At 37.1% G+C, this 19078-nt stretch overlaps 4 protein-coding genes across 45 annotated transcripts; 2 read left to right on the top strand and 2 right to left on the bottom strand.

The window, feature by feature from the left end:
* LOC104786342 (ent-kaurenoic acid oxidase 2) lies at positions 1–3711 on the top strand. 5 transcript variants are annotated; one of them, XM_010511714.3, is made up of 9 exons: positions 1–456; positions 1283–1589; positions 1735–2212; positions 2304–2567; positions 2659–2745; positions 2825–2903; positions 2989–3095; positions 3196–3317; positions 3434–3711. In XM_010511714.3, exons 2-9 carry the CDS (start codon positions 1354–1356, stop codon positions 3543–3545), a joined length of 1485 nt encoding a protein of 494 aa, XP_010510016.2. In that variant the 5' UTR covers positions 1–456; positions 1283–1353; the 3' UTR covers positions 3546–3711. The 5 variants fall into 5 exon arrangements, with proteins under 5 accessions (XP_010510016.2, XP_019101353.2, XP_010510015.2 ...); XM_019245808.2 differs by lacking the exon at positions 1–456 and adding an exon at positions 760–899; XM_010511713.3 differs by lacking the exon at positions 1–456 and having other exon boundaries at positions 984–1589.
* A 416-nt stretch (positions 3712–4127) lies between these two features.
* On the top strand, positions 4128–7086 carry LOC104786341 (putative TPR repeat-containing protein At2g32450). Its single transcript, XM_010511712.3, has one exon. The coding sequence runs from the start codon at positions 4451–4453 to the stop codon at positions 6881–6883; it is 2433 nt and encodes an 810-aa protein (XP_010510014.1). The 5' UTR covers positions 4128–4450; the 3' UTR covers positions 6884–7086.
* Positions 7087–8242: 1156 nt separating this feature from the next.
* On the bottom strand, positions 8243–10738 carry LOC104786339 (transcription factor MYB101). Its single transcript, XM_010511711.2, has 3 exons — positions 10198–10738; positions 9051–9945; positions 8243–8760 (listed from the first exon to the last, which is right to left on the bottom strand). Exons 1-3 carry the CDS (start codon positions 10498–10500, stop codon positions 8447–8449), a joined length of 1512 nt encoding a protein of 503 aa, XP_010510013.2. The 5' UTR covers positions 10501–10738; the 3' UTR covers positions 8243–8446.
* A 3422-nt stretch (positions 10739–14160) lies between these two features.
* Positions 14161–18775, bottom strand: LOC147943442 (uncharacterized). 38 transcript variants are annotated; one of them, XR_015556547.1, is made up of 11 exons: positions 17218–18664; positions 16889–17082; positions 16630–16716; positions 16451–16560; positions 16180–16322; positions 15780–16043; positions 15540–15669; positions 15252–15451; positions 15005–15155; positions 14704–14864; positions 14161–14561 (listed from the first exon to the last, which is right to left on the bottom strand). XR_015556547.1 is itself a non-coding variant. In XM_087449670.1 (10 exons), exons 5-7 carry the CDS (start codon positions 15943–15945, stop codon positions 15282–15284), a joined length of 315 nt encoding a protein of 104 aa, XP_087305796.1. In that variant the 5' UTR covers positions 15946–16043; positions 16180–16322; positions 16451–16560; positions 16630–17082; positions 17218–18775; the 3' UTR covers positions 14161–14561; positions 14704–14864; positions 15005–15155; positions 15252–15281. The 38 variants fall into 38 exon arrangements, 10 of the variants coding, with proteins under 10 accessions (XP_087305796.1, XP_087305800.1, XP_087305799.1 ...); XR_015556563.1 differs by having other exon boundaries at positions 15005–15113; positions 15588–15669; XR_015556562.1 differs by having other exon boundaries at positions 15883–16043.
* Positions 18776–19078: the final 303 nt, after the last annotated feature.

Below are 19078 nucleotides of genomic sequence, written 5' to 3'. Positions count from 1 at the left end.
GCGCATGGAGTATTTTTTTGGTTGTTTTGTTTTTGGAGTGAAAGTATGGTTTGTGGATTTAGACCAGTACAAGCTACAATATTATTGATTTGATTAGGATTTTCGATTTGTGAATCATGAATAAGAAGATTTCAAGTTTGTGTATCTTCTTCTACTTTAGTCTTTACTTAAAGTAACGCATGTTTTTAATACCTTGTTACAAAGAAATACATATTTTTACTTTTTTTTGACAAACACATATAACACTGTTTGTGGGACTCAATGCTACTTTTATTTACTTACTCTGTGCCACACACAATCTCGGGTTCGATGGTGGCACGAAGATGGCGGAGAAGGCAAATCCGGCAAAGTTCTGAGACCGGTTTAGGCGGAGGGACTTAAATTTTGCATTTTTATTCTGCCTCTCGGACAATGAGGGAGACGAAGCAGGGTCTCATTTCCTACTCGCTGGAAAAGGTCAGATTTTTTTTCTCTCTTCCTCCTCTGTTGGTGACTTGGTACGAAGGTGGTGAAACATCAAGAACTCAAATGAGTTGTGGGTTTTGTTTAGAGGAAGACCAAAATAAAAAAGTAACCCTTGATGAGCAAAATTGAGCCAAACAAAAATAAAGTCTTTTGTGTCTTTTCATAATTCACGAGAAATTTGATAGGAGTTGCTGTGTCTATGTTCCATTTTTGGATTCTTCTGTGATTTTGTATTGGGAATGTGTGCTCTTTGATTTTACGCCCCTTTTGTATTCGACCGAAACGATTAGTTTTAGAGTTCCACTTATCTAATTTGTGAGTTTTTCTCTTACTCTTCTCACCCTTTCCTTCTCCTCTGTACTATTTGGCTTCCGCACAATGTTTGGTTCTGTATCTATGAGTTACTACCATAGTACCATAGTACGATTTGCTTGGTATGTTGTTCAATTTAGAAGTTTCTTATGTGATTGTTCTGATCAAATATATGTGTAGTAAAGAGTATTGGTTTTGGTAAATAGCTTATTTTCTCAAAGAGGTAAAGGCTTTAGAGGAAAGGCGAAAAGGTACAAAAGAGCTAAAATGGAAAAGGAAAGTATGGTCATTTCGCACTATACATGTGAATAGCTATCCAACAAAATAGATAGAAAACAAGCGGTCGGGCTCTTTAGTTTAAAGTCTAGATAAGTATCAGTCCCTTGATAGACTCAACTACACTGTTTCACTATTCTAATCAAAGTTTTTGTCTGTTTACTACTTTGTAAAGTTGAAAGAAAACTCCTTTTTTGAGATTTCTCTCACCACTTTTATGTATCTGCAGGGTATGATATAACATCCAGAGGATACAAGGGGTCAGGGTGAGGGGAGTGTTTACTGTTTACGACTGAAGCTATGATGGAAACGGGTTTCATTCTCATGTTGTTCCCTTTGGTAGTATTGGGATTGTTTGTTTTGAAATGGGTGTTGAAGAGAGTGAATGTTTGGATTTATGAGTCCAAACTTGGAGAGAAAAAACACTATCTGCCACCAGGAGATTTGGGATGGCCTGTCATAGGCAACATGTGGTCCTTTCTTAGAGCTTTCAAAACATCTGATCCTGAATCCTTCATCCGATCCTACAACACAAGGTAGATATACATCGCTCTCTCTTCTCAAACTATTTCACACAAAGTGCTCAGTTCCATTACTATTTGCTTTGGTTGAGATTTTGTTTTTGCTTCTCCATATCATAGTTGACAACTTAGAGATACTCTCGGTTTCCTATTGCTGCAGGTATGGGCGTACCGGTATTTATAAAGCACACATGTTTGGGTACCCATGTGTACTAGTAACAACAGCAGAGACTTGTCGACGAGTACTAACAGATGATGATGCCTTCCACATAGGTTGGCCAAAATCTACCATGAAACTCATTGGCAGGAAGTCCTTTATCGGTATCTCTTTTGAAGAACACAAGCGGCTCAGACGTTTGACTTCTGCTCCTGTCAATGGCCCTGAAGCTCTCTCTGTCTACTTACAGTACATTGAAGAAACTGTTATTACTGATCTAGAAAAATGGTCCAAAATGGGAGAAATCGAGTTCTTATCTCATGTGCGTAAGCTTACATTTAAGATCATTATGCATATATTTCTCAGCAGTGAGAGTGAGCATGTCATGGATGCATTGGAACGGGAATATACCAACCTTAACTATGGAGTTCGAGCTATGGGTATTAATCTTCCTGGTTTTGCCTATCATAGAGCTTTGAAGGTAAACCATTAAGCAACCTTTTTTGCCACTTTGTTTCCATTTGTTGCATACCCCTTGAGATTGAAGGATTAGTATATTCCATTTTATACAGGCAAGGAAGAAACTTGTAGCTGTCTTTCAGTCCATCGTGACTAACCGAAGAAACCAAAGGGAGCAGGGCGTTTCATCCAGGAGAAAAGACATGTTAGATAATCTAATAGATGTTGAAGATGAAAACGGAAGAACTTTAGATGACGAGGAAATTATTGATATTTTGTTGATGTATCTTAATGCGGGTCATGAATCCTCTGGACACCTCATTATGTGGTCTACCATTTTGCTGCAAGAACACCCTGAGATTCTACAAAAGGCAAAGGTAAATCAGAAGATATCTTCTTTTTCTTGTGCCTTTTCCATTTCACCATTTCAGTTTACAATCTTGAGTTGTGATATTTGAATTACCATAGGATGAACAAGAGAGGATCGTGAGAAAGAGAGCGCCAGGTCAGAAGTTGACACTAAAAGAGACGCGTGAAATGGAGTTTCTTTCTCAGGTTAAGTTTCTGGCTTATATAAAATGGTATTATAGTATGATTTGTAACAGTCTTTTACTGATAGAAGAGGTTTTACCAGGTCATTGATGAGACACTTCGAGTAATAACATTCTCTCTGACGGCCTTCCGGGAAGCGAAAAGTGATGTCCAAATAAACGGTCAGTATAGTCATTAGCTACTACATGGAACACGGTAAATCCTTTGAAAGCTTTTATATACTCATTTTTCATGTTTTGTTTTCAGGCTATATCATACCAAAAGGCTGGAAGGTTCTGACTTGGTTTAGGGACGTTCATTTGGACCCTGAGATCTACCCGGATCCAAAGAAATTTGATCCTTCAAGATGGAAGGTATCTAGAGATAACAGAGTTCTAACTCTAAACTGTATTTGGTGATGAAGTCTCTTATATGTCAAAAAAGTAACTGAACATTGTCTGGTTCATTCTATAGGGATACACACCAAAAGCAGGCACATTCCTTCCTTTTGGTTTAGGAAGCCATCTTTGCCCTGGAAACGATCTTGCCAAGCTCGAGATTTCCATCTTTCTTCATCATTTTCTTCTCAAATACAGGTAGCTCCCTTTCTTTCTATAGTCTATATATCTATGTATATTGCTCAGCTTTCTAGTTCTCACTCTGCATGTAACTGCAGAATCATAATGTTCTGTTTCCAATGACTAAATTGCAGGGTGGAAAGGAGCAATCCCGGGTGTCCGGTGATGTTCTTGCCTCACAATAGACCCAAAGATAATTGCTTAGCAAGAATCACCAAAACGCGGCATAATCATTCTGCAAACTAGTTAGACCAAATCCAAATGTATAAGCTGCTTCTCAGGTTTTTTCATTGTTCTCCTTCTTCTCTTAGAACTAGACCCAAACCAGTTTCGGTTTGTGAATTTGGTTTACTAGCAAACATATATGTATCATCCATAGAGTTTGAAGGAATGTTCAAAGTAATGTTCAAAACTTTCTTTCAAATTAGGATATATATATAAAAAAGTAAAATAGAAGTTTCCTGAAATAAAATCTAGTTTGATTACCACATTAAGGTTAATGTGGATTGGAGTAAACTAAGGTTTGTTCTTTTATTTCGCATTTATTAGGCTAATAAATGCATCATTTTATTTCTTCTCTTTCAATATCTCTAAATAGTAGTACTTTCAAATTTCTAATACAAGTGGAGGAATTGACTTCTTCAATAAATGAAAGAAGAAGAAAAAAAAAAAAAACTGAAATATTCAATTGGTATTAAACTATTAAACTAATATATTAGTTGTACTTACTTTTCTCGAATTAAAATTAGAAGACAAATATTTTGTAAGAATTTAGCAAAATTAAAAAAATAATTAAAGATAAGAGTTTTTAAAAAAGGCCACAGAGCAGAACAGAACAGAGTACAACAACAGCACCGTTATCTCCTGTCCACTATCTGAGTTTTTTTATACACACAGACAAGACAACAAAATAGACAGCTCGAGACCGAGACTCTTTGTACCATTTTCTTCTTTCTTTAAATTTAGCAACTTTTTTTTTCTTCACACAACAAAAAGCTTCGATTTTGATCCGTAATTAGTGTCTTGCTACATTGGATTCTCACTTTTTCCTCGACTGGTGTGTTCCATTCCTGAGCCCTGATTTTGTGGGGGAAACAGAGAAAAAAAAAAGTTTGGATTTTTATTTTATTTTTCCGGTGAGGAGATAAAAAATGACGACGAGAGGAAGCAGATCGGAGAAAGTGAAGAGAATATTCCAGCAATTCGACGAGAATCGTGACGGTGGGTTAAGCCGTGAAGAGATGTCGTCTCTCGTCGTAGCTGTAAACCCTAGGGTTAAATTCAGCGACGAACAAATCAGCGCGATTCTTGACGAAGTCTTTCGAACCTACGCTGAGTTCATCGACGGTGATAAAGGTTTGACCTTTGACGGTCTTCTCCGTACTTACGACGACGGAGCTGGAGACGTTGATCGTGATTTCGACGCTTTAGGGATTGAGTTTAACAACGCCGATGAGACGACAAAAGGTGGTGGTGGCTCGGAAGCTTCGTCTTCTTCGATTACTGATGAGAGAGCTGTTGAGGCTCAGAAGCAGCAGAGGACTGCTGCTTGGGCTGTTTCTCCTAACCATGGAATCGTTTTCGATGAGACGTGGAAGCTTGTTGATGATTTGGAGATTCTTGTGAAGAGGTTGAAGTCTAAGCATGAGAAAGATGGGAAATTGAAAGCGGATAGTAACAATAATAATAATGTGGATGCGTTCTCTGATGCTGGATGGTCTAGAGAGTTAGGTCCGTCTTCGGATATTTCTGATAAGAGAATCTATTGGGAAGAATCGAGTCATGATTACTCTGTGTTTGTCAAGGAGTTAGGAGTGTTGAGAAGTAAAGCTGACGGTGCTAGGTCAAGAGAAGAAGCTTTTGATGGACATATGGCTATTGGTAGGGTTTTGTATGAGCATCAGTTGTTTAAAGAAGCTCTTGTTAGTTTCAAGAGAGCTTGTGAGTTGCAGCCGACGGATGTGAGACCTCATTTCAAAGCTGGGAACTGTCTTTATGTGTTGGGGAAGTATAAAGAGTCGAAAGATGAGTTTTTGTTAGCCTTGGAAGCTGCAGAGTCTGGTGGGAATCAATGGGCTTACTTGCTTCCTCAGATTTATGTTAATCTTGGTATCTCTCTTGAAGGTGAAGGTATGGTTTTGAGTGCTTGTGAGTATTATAGAGAGGCTGCGATTCTTTGTCCAACGCATTATAGAGCTTTGAAGCTTTTAGGTAGTGCTCTGTTCGGTGTAGGAGAGTATAGAGCTGCTGTGAAGGCTTTAGAGGAAGCTATATATTTGAAACCGGATTATGCGGATGCGCATTGTGATTTAGCTTCCTCGCTTCATGCTATGGGTGAGGATGAGAGGGCTATTGAGGTTTTCCAGAGAGCTATAGATTTGAAACCTGGTCATGTTGATGCTCTTTATAACCTCGGTGGGCTTTATATGGATTTGGGTAGGTTTCAGAGAGCTTCAGAGATGTACACTAGAGTTTTAGCTGTGTGGCCTAACCATTGGAGGGCTCAGTTAAACAAGGCTGTGTCTCTGTTGGGTGCTGGAGAGACTGAAGATGCTAAAAGGGCTTTAAAGGAAGCTCTGAAAATGACAAACCGAGTTGAATTGCACGATGCTATATCTCATCTGAAACAGTTGCAGAAGAAAAAAGTCAAAAATGGTAATAATGTGAACGAAGAAGGTCCGTTCATCGTTGTGGAACCTTCTAAGTTCAAGACGGTAGGCGAGAAGACTACTTTAAGGCCAGATTTAGCCGTAGCTCTTCAGATTAGAGCCTTCCAGAGAGTTACAAGGCTTTGGAAATGCGATGTTGAAGCATTAAGAAGAGAGATGAGAGACAACAATGTTCCTGTATCTTATTCAGGCAATGGAGGACCAACAAAATCTATAAGGAGACCAAACTTAGAAGAGATACTCCGCCGTCTGCTTAATGTCCTGAAACCTGAAACTTTTCAAGGAGCGGTCAAGGCCATAAACGAGAAAATCCTCTCAGTGCTCGATGATTCAGGGTCGGGAAGAGTTGATTTAGGAATGTTTTACGCGGTGATTGCTCCTTTATGCGGTGGCCATCCAGACAAAAGGAAAAGAGTTGCATTTGATTCGCTTCTTTGGAGACCTGTAAACGAAGGAAGCTCTCAGATTACAAAGATGGAAGCCGTTAGATACATCAAACTCTTGAGAGCTATCTACATACCGTCACAAGGAATGAGCGAAATGTTAGAAGTCCGTGGAGGAGACACGGAGGATACTTCAACGGTAACGTTCAACCAGTTTCTAGGGATGTACGATGACTCAGAGTGGGGGTTTGGTATCATGTCAACTGTTGTGAAACTCGAAACAAGAGATAGGAATAGACACGGGAACCAGGTTTGTTCGGTTTGTCGGTATCCGGTTATCGGGTCTCGGTTTAAGGAAGTGAAAACCGGGTTTAGCCTCTGTAACCAATGTTACAGCGAAGGGAAAATTCCTCCAACGTTTAAACAGCAGGAGGAATATAAGTTCAGAGAATATGGGAGTGAAGTGGAAGCCATGAAAGCTAAGTGTGTTTGTTTTTCAATGAAGTCTCATAAAAAACCAATAGTCACTTGAAAAAATATTCAGAAGCTTTTTTTTTTTTGTTCTGTGTGTTCGTGTGTTCTAATTTGTAGCTTTTTAATTTATTTGAAGTTGTGTGTATAGAGTTTTGATGCAAGTGTTTTGTTTGGTGAGCAACTACTGTATGTTGTCTTTTTGTACTCTAAAATTTGATTATTTTTTCCACTCAATTGCAGATTAATATATGACTTTGTCAATGGTCGTGAATGGAATACAGTTTTCAGAATGTAAATCTCTGACATTTTCAGGCTTGGTCTGCCTCTTCAAAACTAACAAATTGATATATGTAAAGACTTGTTCTGTCAGGTTTCAGATAAATCTAGAAGACTAAGAATTGTCAGATCTAGAATTTCATAGCATCTCTAGCTGCATATTAATGCTAATTTTGGACTGAGTCCTTTTTTAGCCTTTATATATGAGTGGTACTTTTTTTTTCTTGCATTTGATTCAGTATTATATGACATAACATTTTAGAGAATTATTACTATAATTTAAGGAACTTAAGAAGAAAGAAAAGAAAAAGCATATTTTGAGGATCACGTTTTATTTCCTTAGCTTTGGGGTCATTAGAAGTGACATCAATTTAGGGATCCATATGGATGTGTACAGAAATAAAGAGACTTCAGATCTAGGAACAGCAGTGTGATGTCAGAACTCAGATAAGGTGCAAGTACAAAAGACTAAGGAACCTTTTGATGTATGGACTAGTTGTTGCATTATTATTATATATCTTCATTTTTCATTTTTCTTTCCAGAGGTGCCGAAATTTAAGGAAATAATAATATGCAAATGACATAAGCCAATTGCAGTGGATGCAACTAGTCGTCTCACTTGCCCAATCACATTCTCCTCCCCGATATTTCCTACTCTCTAGCTCTTCTTTGCTTCATACGTGTGTGATAACAATTCTCCTTGATAAAAAATCAGATTTCACATACATACATATATTATAGGTGGTACACTACTTAGGCTTGGGGAAGAAAGGCATATTAATTAGTAGTTTCATAGTTTAAAAATTAAAATCTAAACAACAATCAAAAGGATTTGTCTGAACATGATCAGTAAATAGAAGAAGAAACTATCATGTACCATGATTTAACAAAAATAATGATCAACTTGTACCATGATTAGTCAACTTTGACATATATATATTCTCCATTTGCTAAAATAATGATCAACTTTCATATTGTCCATGTATTGTCAATTTTTAATATTGTGAATTTTTCACATGATTTAGACCCAAAAAGGGTATCATACTATAGTCATTTTAATGCAATTATTTTTTTAGTAGAAATCTCTTGTTAAGCTATAATTAAGTTCGATTTGTACCATGATTTAACAAAAACAAGAAAGTAAAAAAGCTCATTCTCATCCCTTTATATTTCTTTTTTGTTTTGTTGGCCCCTTGAAAGCATGTTAACATTTAAGTTCATATAGCACATCCCAAATTGAATACTCTGAAGAAGTTTTTACACAACAAAGACAAATTAAGCTCACAATTAGCTTTCTTTTTCCCAAATCAAAGAAATGATATATTGCTCATGGGGAGGTTCCAAATTAACAGATTCTAGGCATGTTGCTCCAATAGCATGTCCCCAACGAGGCCACTGGATCTACACTGGACGAAGGCGACACCGTGGCTGGTTCCTCCTCCCTGCTGTTACCTTGATAAGTTCCCATAAGAATTGATCCGCTCGGTGGGGCAAGATATGAGGCTTCGTTTTGGATTTCCGTCATCCGGTACCAATCAGGCAACGGTGTTGTTGTTGAAGGAAAGTTGTTGAGAAGGCTCATCAATAAGTCGTCATCATCATCCACCGTTGCTTTCACCATTGTTGGTTCATTGTACTTGTGAATATTAGGGTTTGCTCCTGTTTCGTTGAACCCAAGTTATATAATATTAAAACACTAATTGAAAATGAAAGAGTTGACTAGACCTAAGGTTATAATATCTATCTTCGATATAACCAAAGAATCAAAGATCCATACTAGATTCAATTTCACTTGATTACTGATTTCTTGATTTTAAAAAAAATCCCCAAAACAAAACACAAAATCAAATTGAAATCCAGATTTAACACTTCCACTTGGCTACTATGCAACAAGGATTGATTTTACCAAAAAAAAAAAAATGAAGATAGTGTGAAGTATATGTTCTTACCGAGTGATGGTTGATCAGAAGAGTTAAGATGATCTTTTAACCGATTCTCAAAGTCCATCTTCATCCTCTCCTCTTGAACTTTACATAGATCACTTGAGGAAACCCTAACGTCCTTGAAGAGTCCGCCACGAGATAAAGCTTGAGACTCCTCCAAGAGGGCATCAAGCAGTCCACTGTTACCCGCAGGTGGCTCAAGATGGACACCATTGTCGAGAATAGGATTAGAAGTGAACGAATCGATCGTTGTTTGGTTTGAAGGAAGCTCTAGGACAGTATTTTCTAGTCCTAAAGGGAAAGAACTCGGTCTCATCTCATGGTCTCCCATAAGCAATAATGAGCTGTAACTCAAAGCATCGATGTCTTTCTTATGGTAATTGCTTGTGTCCGAATTCTCAGAGATGTACTCAAGGATGTGGTTGGGATTGCAAAACTCGTTGGAGGAAGACGATGAGGACAAAGGAAGAGAGAAACCAAAGTGGCTACTGTCATTCTGATCAAGGCTATTGTTGTAAAGAGAAAACATTTGAAAATTCATCGGTGAATCGGGGATCGGGTTCAGGCCAGGATTAGTAGAGACTAAGGGATCATTAGGACGCATCTTTTTGGAAGGTTGAGAAGAGGAAGAAGAGAATGAAGAGGATGATATAGATGATGAAGTATTAGAAGAATTAGTGTATTGAATCATGTTTTGTTGGTTATGATGAAGAAGATCTTGGTTTTGGAACTGAAAGGAACTTAAATCAAACTCAAACTCATCATCATCGTTATCATCAATCCCTTGATGATCATGCTGATGTTGAGTGTCATGAGGGTATAAAGGCAAACCAGCTCTTTGTCTTCTCTTCATCCTTGTGTTCCAATAATTCTTAATCTCGTTATCTGTTCGTCCTGGTAACTATACAATATCCATACAACAAAAAATGAATCAAACAAAAAAATTTAGAGATGCAAGATGATTAATCATGCCAAGAGAGAGAGAAAGAGAGATTCAAAGTTCAAACACATTAAATCATGAAAATTGTGTGTGTTAATCAAGAATAAAAAAAAACAAATAAACTTTTAGTTTCTTGAATTCAAGAAAACAAATAAGGAGATTAGTTTATAATTTAAAAAATATAAAAATGAGAAGAAGAAGAAAAAAACAAACCTGAGAAGCCATACGTGCCCATTTGTTTCCGAGCTTAGCGTGAAGCTCGATGATGATCTTTTCTTCATCAGGAGTAAAAGATCCTTTCTTAAGATTTGGCCGGAGATGATTAGCCCACCGTAGACGACAACTTTTCCCACACCGGAGCAAACCTGAGTTCTTTTGCACGGCGTTCCAATTACCTTCACCGTGTTTCCTAACGTACTCCGTCAAGATCGCATCCTCCGTCGCCGTCCACGGCCCTTTCTTTAACCCTCTTGCCTCCATAGCCGTCGTCGTCGTCGTCTCTTCACCACCGTCCATCTTATGGAACACGACGACCCTCCGATCAAGGAGGAAAAAAAGGATTTGTTTTCTCTCTGTTACTTGTTGATGATATATACGATGTTTGTATGTGTGTAAAATATTTTGTATATATGAGTATTATTGTGTGTTTTGGAATTAGATATATAGAGAGAAAATGAAGAAAAAGGGTGAATTTTATTTTTGGGGGTGTTTGGTGTTATATTTGGAAGAAAATAAAAATAGAAATTTGTATTTTGATTATTACGTAATAATTTGTTGTTATTTTACGTGCTTTATTTAAACTTTTTTAATGCCTTGTTTTGTCTTCTCTTCTCTTTTGGTCTTTTCTTTTCATTAGAGAGAAAGACAGAGAGATTTTAAGAAATTACAGAAAAGAGTTGATGGGAGAGAGAGATAAAGATAAATTGTTTGTCTCTTTTAGAGCTATTGGAGATGATAAAACATGTGTCATGAGCTACTTATTACTAATTACTTTATCACATCTTAGTGTCTTAATCTATTTTTTTTTTCTTTTCTTACAAAGATAGTTTTGTGTTTATAAGTCTTTCTCAATAATCCTTAGTAATTAATTTAGTCAAAACCGTTTTTTTATGTTAACAGAGAATCTAATTGAAAATGACTTGTTCCACCTACTAATAAACTTTTATGAAACATTGGCAAACACTTGATGAATATATTATGACTAAGCTAAAATATCAAAAACTAAGCCATGGAAGTAACATATATTTCTTGACAAGAAATGATTAACTTTTTAAAAAAAAATTTGTGAAATGGACATATGAATTAAAGAAGAAGAAGCAAAAAAAAGGAGAGGAGTGAGCTTCTTTCACGGCCGCGCATTGCATGCCTAATGGAATGGGACGTTCTCTTCGAAGACGCGTTTTTCTCTTATTTATTTTACTTGTCTTACTCCTTTTCTTTATCCCCCCACGCCTTTTCTGTCTTTCTTCTTGCTCTTTTATTCATTTTTTTTTATTTTTCTATAAACTTTTAAATGCAGAAAATAAAGAATGTAATGATTTTTTGTTTTTTTCCTAGGGTAGAGGAAAATAAAGATAAATCAAAGGTCATTTTATGCGATATTTCATGCAAAATTACGTTGGCATGATCACTTTTCATATGGGCGCATTTTTATCATAGGAGTTTGAGTCTTATAAGCAAATACTTCTCTTTTTTTTTTTCTTTCTTTAAGAGCAAAAATATATATGCCCCAAAGTTTCGAATTGTATTACAACACTCCTCTCCTCTTCAAAGATTCCCTAACTTTTTTTTTTCATTACAGCTCTATAAATTTAATTAATTTAAGATTTAATAAAAGCAAATATAATTTATAATTTTGTCCTATATACATAATGTCTATTCATGAGTTCAACGCGTCTGACAATTTTTTTCCTTCAAATGACGTTGGATGCTTTTTTTTTCTCTATTTGAAAAGAAAAATGAATGATAAACACATGTACTTGGTGAAAGTTCTATTATTGCATAGTTACATAAAAAAAAATCCGCCTATAAAATTTCATCTGTAGGAATATATTTCTCTATAATAGGAGTTCAAATTCATTAATTTGTAATTTAGTATGTGTTAATTATACCATATTAATTTGAATCTGTAAAAACTTAAACTAAACTATACTTTATGTTATGTTCTTTTCTATATCAGTTCAGTTACCACTAATTGATGTTTGTAATTTATTTATACTTGATTAATTTAAAGTCCCACAATATTTATTACACACATATAAGTTATAGCTCAAAAACCTCATTGATTATATCTATATTAACATTTTTGAAGTACATTTTGGTTTATGCCCTTTAAGTTTTACTTATTTAATTTCTTTTTTACAACATTAACCCCTAAAACAATTCCATAAATAACATTTCTCAAATACTAAATTTTCTTAAATTGACCAACATTTGTTACATTTATTGCCATAAAATCTTAACAACATCTATACATTCCGATTTTTCGAAAAACAACTCTACCCATTTAATTTTTAATCCATTAAATCTCCAAAACTATTTTTATGGATGCTAGAATCTCTCAAATTTAAATGATACATAACAGACTTTTTCATAACAAAATTTTACAATCTCCATAATTATATTAACATTAATAAATTTCCTAAACCAAAAATTCAATTATAAAATGTCACATTAAATATGTTGAAAACCCCATATAATTTGGTTTATTTTTTATTTTTTGAGGAATTACCCAAAAAATTAAAATTTTATTAGTTATCATAAACTATATATATTGACATGGAAAAATTATAAACTATACAAATATGCTAATTTGGTAAAACAATTAACATAATTAAACTTGATAAAAAAACTTATTTTGGTGAAATGAACTTAGTGCAGTGGCCAAAGGTAAGTCATTAATGCACAAGGCACCATCACACCCGGGATCGAGTCCCGCTCCCTACGAATGTAGGGATTAGGCTAATGGGTCGGCATGTTGTGGCCCAATGGTTGACAAAAAAAAAAATTATTTTGATTTTTTTTTTACGCAAAAACTTATTTTGATTTTGGTGAGATGGGTTGGCATTAATCCCATACAGAGAGTTAAGTGAAATTGTTTTTTTTAAACACTTTTAGATGTGTAACAGGAGATAAATGTATTACTAGACTATACATATATCACACGGGTTAAAACCTTTAAAACACTACAAAAATCCTATATTTTAAATACTTATATCAAAGATCTGTAAAATTTTATATTTTTAAAATTAATAAAACAATAATAAAATAACAAATAAATATAATATAAATTTAAAATTTTTAAAATTAAAAAAATTATCCTGCGGTGTACCGCGAGTTAAATCCTAGTGTAATTCAATTATGAAGAGTGTCACTAGACTTGATTAAAACTACATAGGAATATCTTTAATTATAAATTTTAGGTTATATTTTGATCTAGCAACTATATATGTTGACCTAATTTAATTATAGGTTTAAATTAAAGTTTACCTATAATTAAATTAAAGTTTACTTTATGTTTTGTTCATTCCTATATCTCTTGAACTACCACTAACTATATATTGACGTTTGTACTTTTCTTAGAATTTTATTACAACTAATGGATTGATCTACAGTATTCCAACTTTAAGTCTTTAACTTATATGTTCAACTAAAACCCCTGTTTAAATTATATGTAATTCAATCACAGTGCGCGTCAGTAGACTTGATAAAACTATCGGATTATATTAGAATTAGTTTCCAACATTGACCTATTAGTGAATTTTTCAATTTTTCTAAATATTAAAAATAAATGGCTTTTCATTTTTGAGTTTTTTATGGATTGTTGTAACTTTTCATACAATTCCCTCCTCGATCTTTCCCATCCATTGGATTCTTTCACATAAATTTCAGAAGCCATATTCCTTGAATTACTTTTCCATATATATCCAAGTTCATTTGACCATATTACTATATTACTTTCTTTACTTTGATGCAAAAAAGTACGATAGATCATTTCTTCATTGTACTTTCTTTATTTCAGAATCTTAAAGCTATAGTTTTTTCATTTTTGTACTGTATAGAAGACGTTGCTTGATGATTCAGAAGTATATATGTGGTTCTTTCAGACCCTTTTGTTAGAGAATGTCCCATTCGTACCATATTTAGCTAGATTAAGTACGTGACTCGGTCCTAGTAGAGATAATTAAATACTACATATATGTTTAATGGGCTTTATTATTCATATTTCCAGAAACCTTTAATTTGTATAACCTGGTTATCAATCCTATATCCGCTATTCCGTAGTTCGTACAGGTTTCAAATTCTCCCAGACGCTTTTCCCGAAAAGAACGAGGATGGTTTTTACCCGGATCTCACCTACCGCTTCCAACCAATAGGAACCGAGTGTGCGGAAGTACCTGCTGGATAAAACTTGTTCTTGAATGAGTTCTTCCCAGTTCTTCCGAGTAGGATCCCCATCCCCCCCAACCAACAAAAGGAATCTGTGCATTTACAACGATCTAATACTTCAAGCTCTCATAGGGTTGAAAGACCCCCTCCTTCACTCTCTGGGGAAGCTCCAAGAATCAACTTGATACCTGCGAGTAGGAAGAAAAAGGTGGATTTTCAGAATCTCCAAACTCCTCTTCCTTAAGAATGGTAAGCTGGAACTGTTGTGGGCTAGGGAACCCCATAACAGTCCAGAGATTACGAGACATCAAGAGAAAAATAGGTCCCGACCTCCTTTTCCTTATGGAAACGAAGAACCCATCTGAGTTTGTTTTGGAGAAACTCCAATGTCTTGGCGACTCCCATCACCACCTAGTTCCCCCTCAATCACCAGGGTCTGGAGGATTGGCACTCCTCTGGAACCAAAAGCTGGAAGTTGAGATTCTTAGTTCCTGCCAAAACGTTATCGACACCAAGATCAAAGCAAAGGGAAAGTATTTCTACTCATCCTTCATTTATGGCGAGCCAGATAGAGAGAAAATAATTGAAGTATGGTATAAAATCACACTACAAGGTGAGCACAGAACTGAACCTTGGTTTTTAACTGGTGATTTCAACGATATCATCAGTCATAATGAAAAAACCGGAGGCCCTCCTAGATCTGAGGGCTCCTTCTTGGACCTTAGAACCCTAATGTCCACCTGTGACGTGTATGATCGTCAGCATACCGGAAAATTTCTATCCTAGAGAGGCAAACGATATACACACTTGGTTAGGTGCAAACTAGATCGAGCAATGGCTAATGGACCATCTCCTACCCATCAGGACGAAGTGAATACCTCAGATTCGAAGGCTCTGACCACTGACCATTAGTGACGTCTTTCTATCCGATTAGGAAAAAGAGAAGTGGCCTTTTCAGGTACGATCGAAGACTCAGATATGAACCTGAGGTCAAGAGACTCATCATGGATGCATGGAACCACTCTCCCGAGGCGGATGTAGACACCAGACTCCACCAATGTCGGATAGCGATCATTACCTGGTCCAAGGAACAACAACTGAACTCTCAGACTACTATAAATGACCTTAAAGATCAACTAGAAGAAGCAATGTCTGATGATGCCTACCCACAAGAGGAAATCAACGCTCTAAATCAAAGGCTTTTGATAGCTTACCAAAAGGAGGAAGAGTTTTGGAAACAAAGAAGCAGACAACTTTGATTAGCCTTGAGAGACAAGAACACGGGGTTCTTCCATGCTGCAACAAAAGAAAGAAAAGCCATTAACAATATCTCAGTCCTAGAATCAGAGCAAGGCTTTGCAATGTATGAGGAAAAAGATATTGTAGAGACTCTAGCCAAATATTACCAAGATATGTTCACCTCTCAGGAAGGCTCAAACACTAGCATCGTTTAAGAAGCTATAAACCCATCCGTAACAGCAGAAATGAATGAAAGACTCATCAGAGTACCTTCCCAGGAAGAAATAAAGCAAGCTTGCTTTGCGATCCATCCAGATAAAGCCCCAGGACCATATGGCTTCTCTGCTAGTTTTTTCCAAACTAACTGGGATACAGTGGGAGACCAAGTAGTAGCAGAAATCCTTGCTTTCTTCACCACAGGCAACCTTCCCCTGAAAATCAACCACACTCATGTCAGACTAATCCCAAAAATCACAAGTCCAAAAAAAGACTCAGATTATAGACCAATAGCTCTATGCTCGGTCTACTACAAAATCATAGCTAAGCTACTGATAAAGAGACTTAAACCTATCCTGAACACCAGCAGCTCTCAAAATCAATCGGCCTTTGTCCCTGGAAGAGCTATACAGATAATGTTCTTATTACCCATGAAGCTCTGCATTATTTGAAAACCTCTGAGGCGAAAGAAAGATGCTTCATGGCAGTTAAAACTGATATGAGCAAAGTCTACGATAGGTTAGAATGGGGTTTTATTCAAGCTACACTCGAGAGGATGGGATTCCACACCCAATGGATTCACTGCCTAATGGAATGTATAACAACGGTTAGTTACTCATACCTTATCAATGGACAAGCAAAACGCCGAGTACAACCTCAAAGAGGCATCCGACAGGGAGACCCCCTATCCCCCTACATCTTCATCCTCTACAGCAAAGTTCTCTCAGGGCTCTGCAATAATGCACAAGAACAAAGTTGGCATAAGAGTGGCGAAAGGAAGTCCTAGGGTTAATCACTTACTCTTCGCAGACGATACGATTTTTTTCTGCAAATCTGACCAGTCTAACTGCAACCATCTTCACTTAATCCTGCAAAAATATGAACAAACTTCGGGACAACGTATAAATCAGGACAAGTCTTCCATCACCTTCTCCTCTAAAACAAGAGTCGAGGTCAGAACTAGGGTGAAACGAGAGCTAGGCAGATCCAAAGAAGGGGGCCAAGGCAAATATTTAGGCTTACCGAAACTGTTTGGATGAAAAAAGAAAGACCTATTTACCATGATCGTGGACCGTATCAAACAAAAAGCTGTTAGTTGGTCTTCTCGTTTCCACTCCTCCGTGGGTAAGCTCACTCTACTTAAGTCAGTCTTATCCGACATGCCATCCTATACAATGTCCTGCTTCAAGATACCAACCTCTCTCGCCAGTTGCATCCAATCTGCTTTAACCCGCTTCTAGTGGGATTCCAACCCTGAAAAAAAAAGAAAATGTGTTGGTTGTCATGGGACAAAATGACTTAGTCATTAACAGAAGGAGGTCTGGGCTTCAGGGATATCCAGACCTTTAATGATGCATTACTTGCTAAAATAAGCTGGCGTCTACTTACCCAACCAAACTGTCTCCTGGCTAAAGTCCTCCTAGGGAAGTATTTAGAGTCCTCATCACTCCTTGAATGCTCGGTACCAAACTCTGCCTCGCACGGGTGGAAAAGTATTTGTACCAGGAGAGATCTTCTAAAGCTTCACCTGGGAAGAGTGATTGGATCAGGACAAAACACTCCGATCTGGGGAACCCCATGGCTCTCCATAACCAAACCCCTAGCCCCAATGGGCCCACCAACCGAAGGAACTGCAAACAGCATAGTATCGGATTGGGACACACTCCGCATCCAGCAAACTCTCCCACTATATGAAACTGAAATCTTACAGCTAAGACCAAGTAAACATGGTGGGGAAGATAAATGGGCATGGTTGGCAACAAAAGATGGAATGTACTCAGCAAAGTCAGGATACTACAAATCTCTCAATACCAGGAAAACAACAACAACACCACCTGCTTTAGCCCCCATAAGAACCCCGACGACTGATTTTAATTGGAAGACGAATATCTGGAATCTGAAAACCTCCCCAAAGACAAAACTTTTGCTCTGGAAGCTGGCTCAGACGGCACTACCAATTGGTGAAAATCTGCGTACCAGAAATATCATGCTTGAGGCTAAATGCCCACACTGTGGAGAACGAGAATCAGAGTCACATGCTTTCTTCCACTGTTCCTTTGCAGCCTTGGTCTGGAAACTGGCACCATTCAAAGAGCACCTAATCCCGGAGAATATACGGTCTGTGAAAACGGGAATCACTGCTACATCAAAGTTAACATGCCTACCCCCCCCCCCCCCCCACAGGAATTGGCTCTGGTCCGTTAGCACCATGGATCTTCTGGTCAATCTGGACGGCAAGAAACAGACTGCTTTTCAGTCAAATACAACCGATAGCGGAGGAGGTCTTAAACACTGCAATCCTACGCACAAAAGAGTGGCAGGCTGCTCAACCAACTATACAACAACCTCACCATCCAATTACCACCAAAGCTTTGAACCCAACCAATCCAACCAATCTGATCTGCTTCACAGATGGAGCCTGGCTGGATAACAAATCAGCGGGATGTGGATGGGTTTTCAAAGATCAATCAAATACAACCTTGACCCGGGGATCTATGGCGTACCCCCATGTGCGGTCACCGCTGATGGCCGAAGCACTCGCAACTTTCACAGCGATGAGAGTTGCTATTGAATCGGGCTTCACACACCTTTGTATCGCTTCAGACTCGCAATTGCTAGTCAAAGCTCTCGACAGGAAGATCCAATTGCTGGAACTCCATGAGATTTTATATGACATCCTCTTACTATCTTCTCAGTTCACTACTTGTACTTTCTCGTTTGTATCAAGAGACAAAAATCGACAAGCAGATCTCTTAGCAAAAGAGGCTCTTGATTCCTCTGTACTGAAACGTAGTCGTTTTTAATGAAAGTATTGTTTGTCAAAAAAAAAAAGAATAAAAAAAAAGGTTATCAACCCTAACTGTGTGTTGACCTTATCTTTGCTTTTGTGAACCTACCTATGGTCTGAACTAATTTATTGGTATTTGATGAATGCTTGTTTGGTCATGAGGAGTTTCTATTGGTTTGAATTGTATTTATAGAGGATAGCTTCAAAACAATGAAGATATCAACAAAGGAAATCAAATATTTACAGCGAGAAGAGTTGTACCTACGCCTTGTTTATACTTGGCGTAGTTTAGCCGTTGATGAGAGTGGTAAAGCTTTAGGGTTTTTGGTGAGTGATTGAGATTGTGCATATATGAGGTTTGGACAGTTAGGAACTGAGTCAATCCACAACCTTGTGTTTTTGAAAGAAGTCTTCCTTCTAGTTATTTCTTCCATTATGGAAGATTCACATTATCCATTTGGG

The sequence above is a fragment of the Camelina sativa genome, chromosome 5, assembly GCF_030686135.1.
Source record: "Camelina sativa cultivar CO46 ecotype springtype chromosome 5, ASM3068613v1".
Taxonomy (NCBI): domain Eukaryota; kingdom Viridiplantae; phylum Streptophyta; class Magnoliopsida; order Brassicales; family Brassicaceae; genus Camelina; species Camelina sativa.
This window is presented reverse-complemented; position numbering and strand designations above follow the sequence as displayed.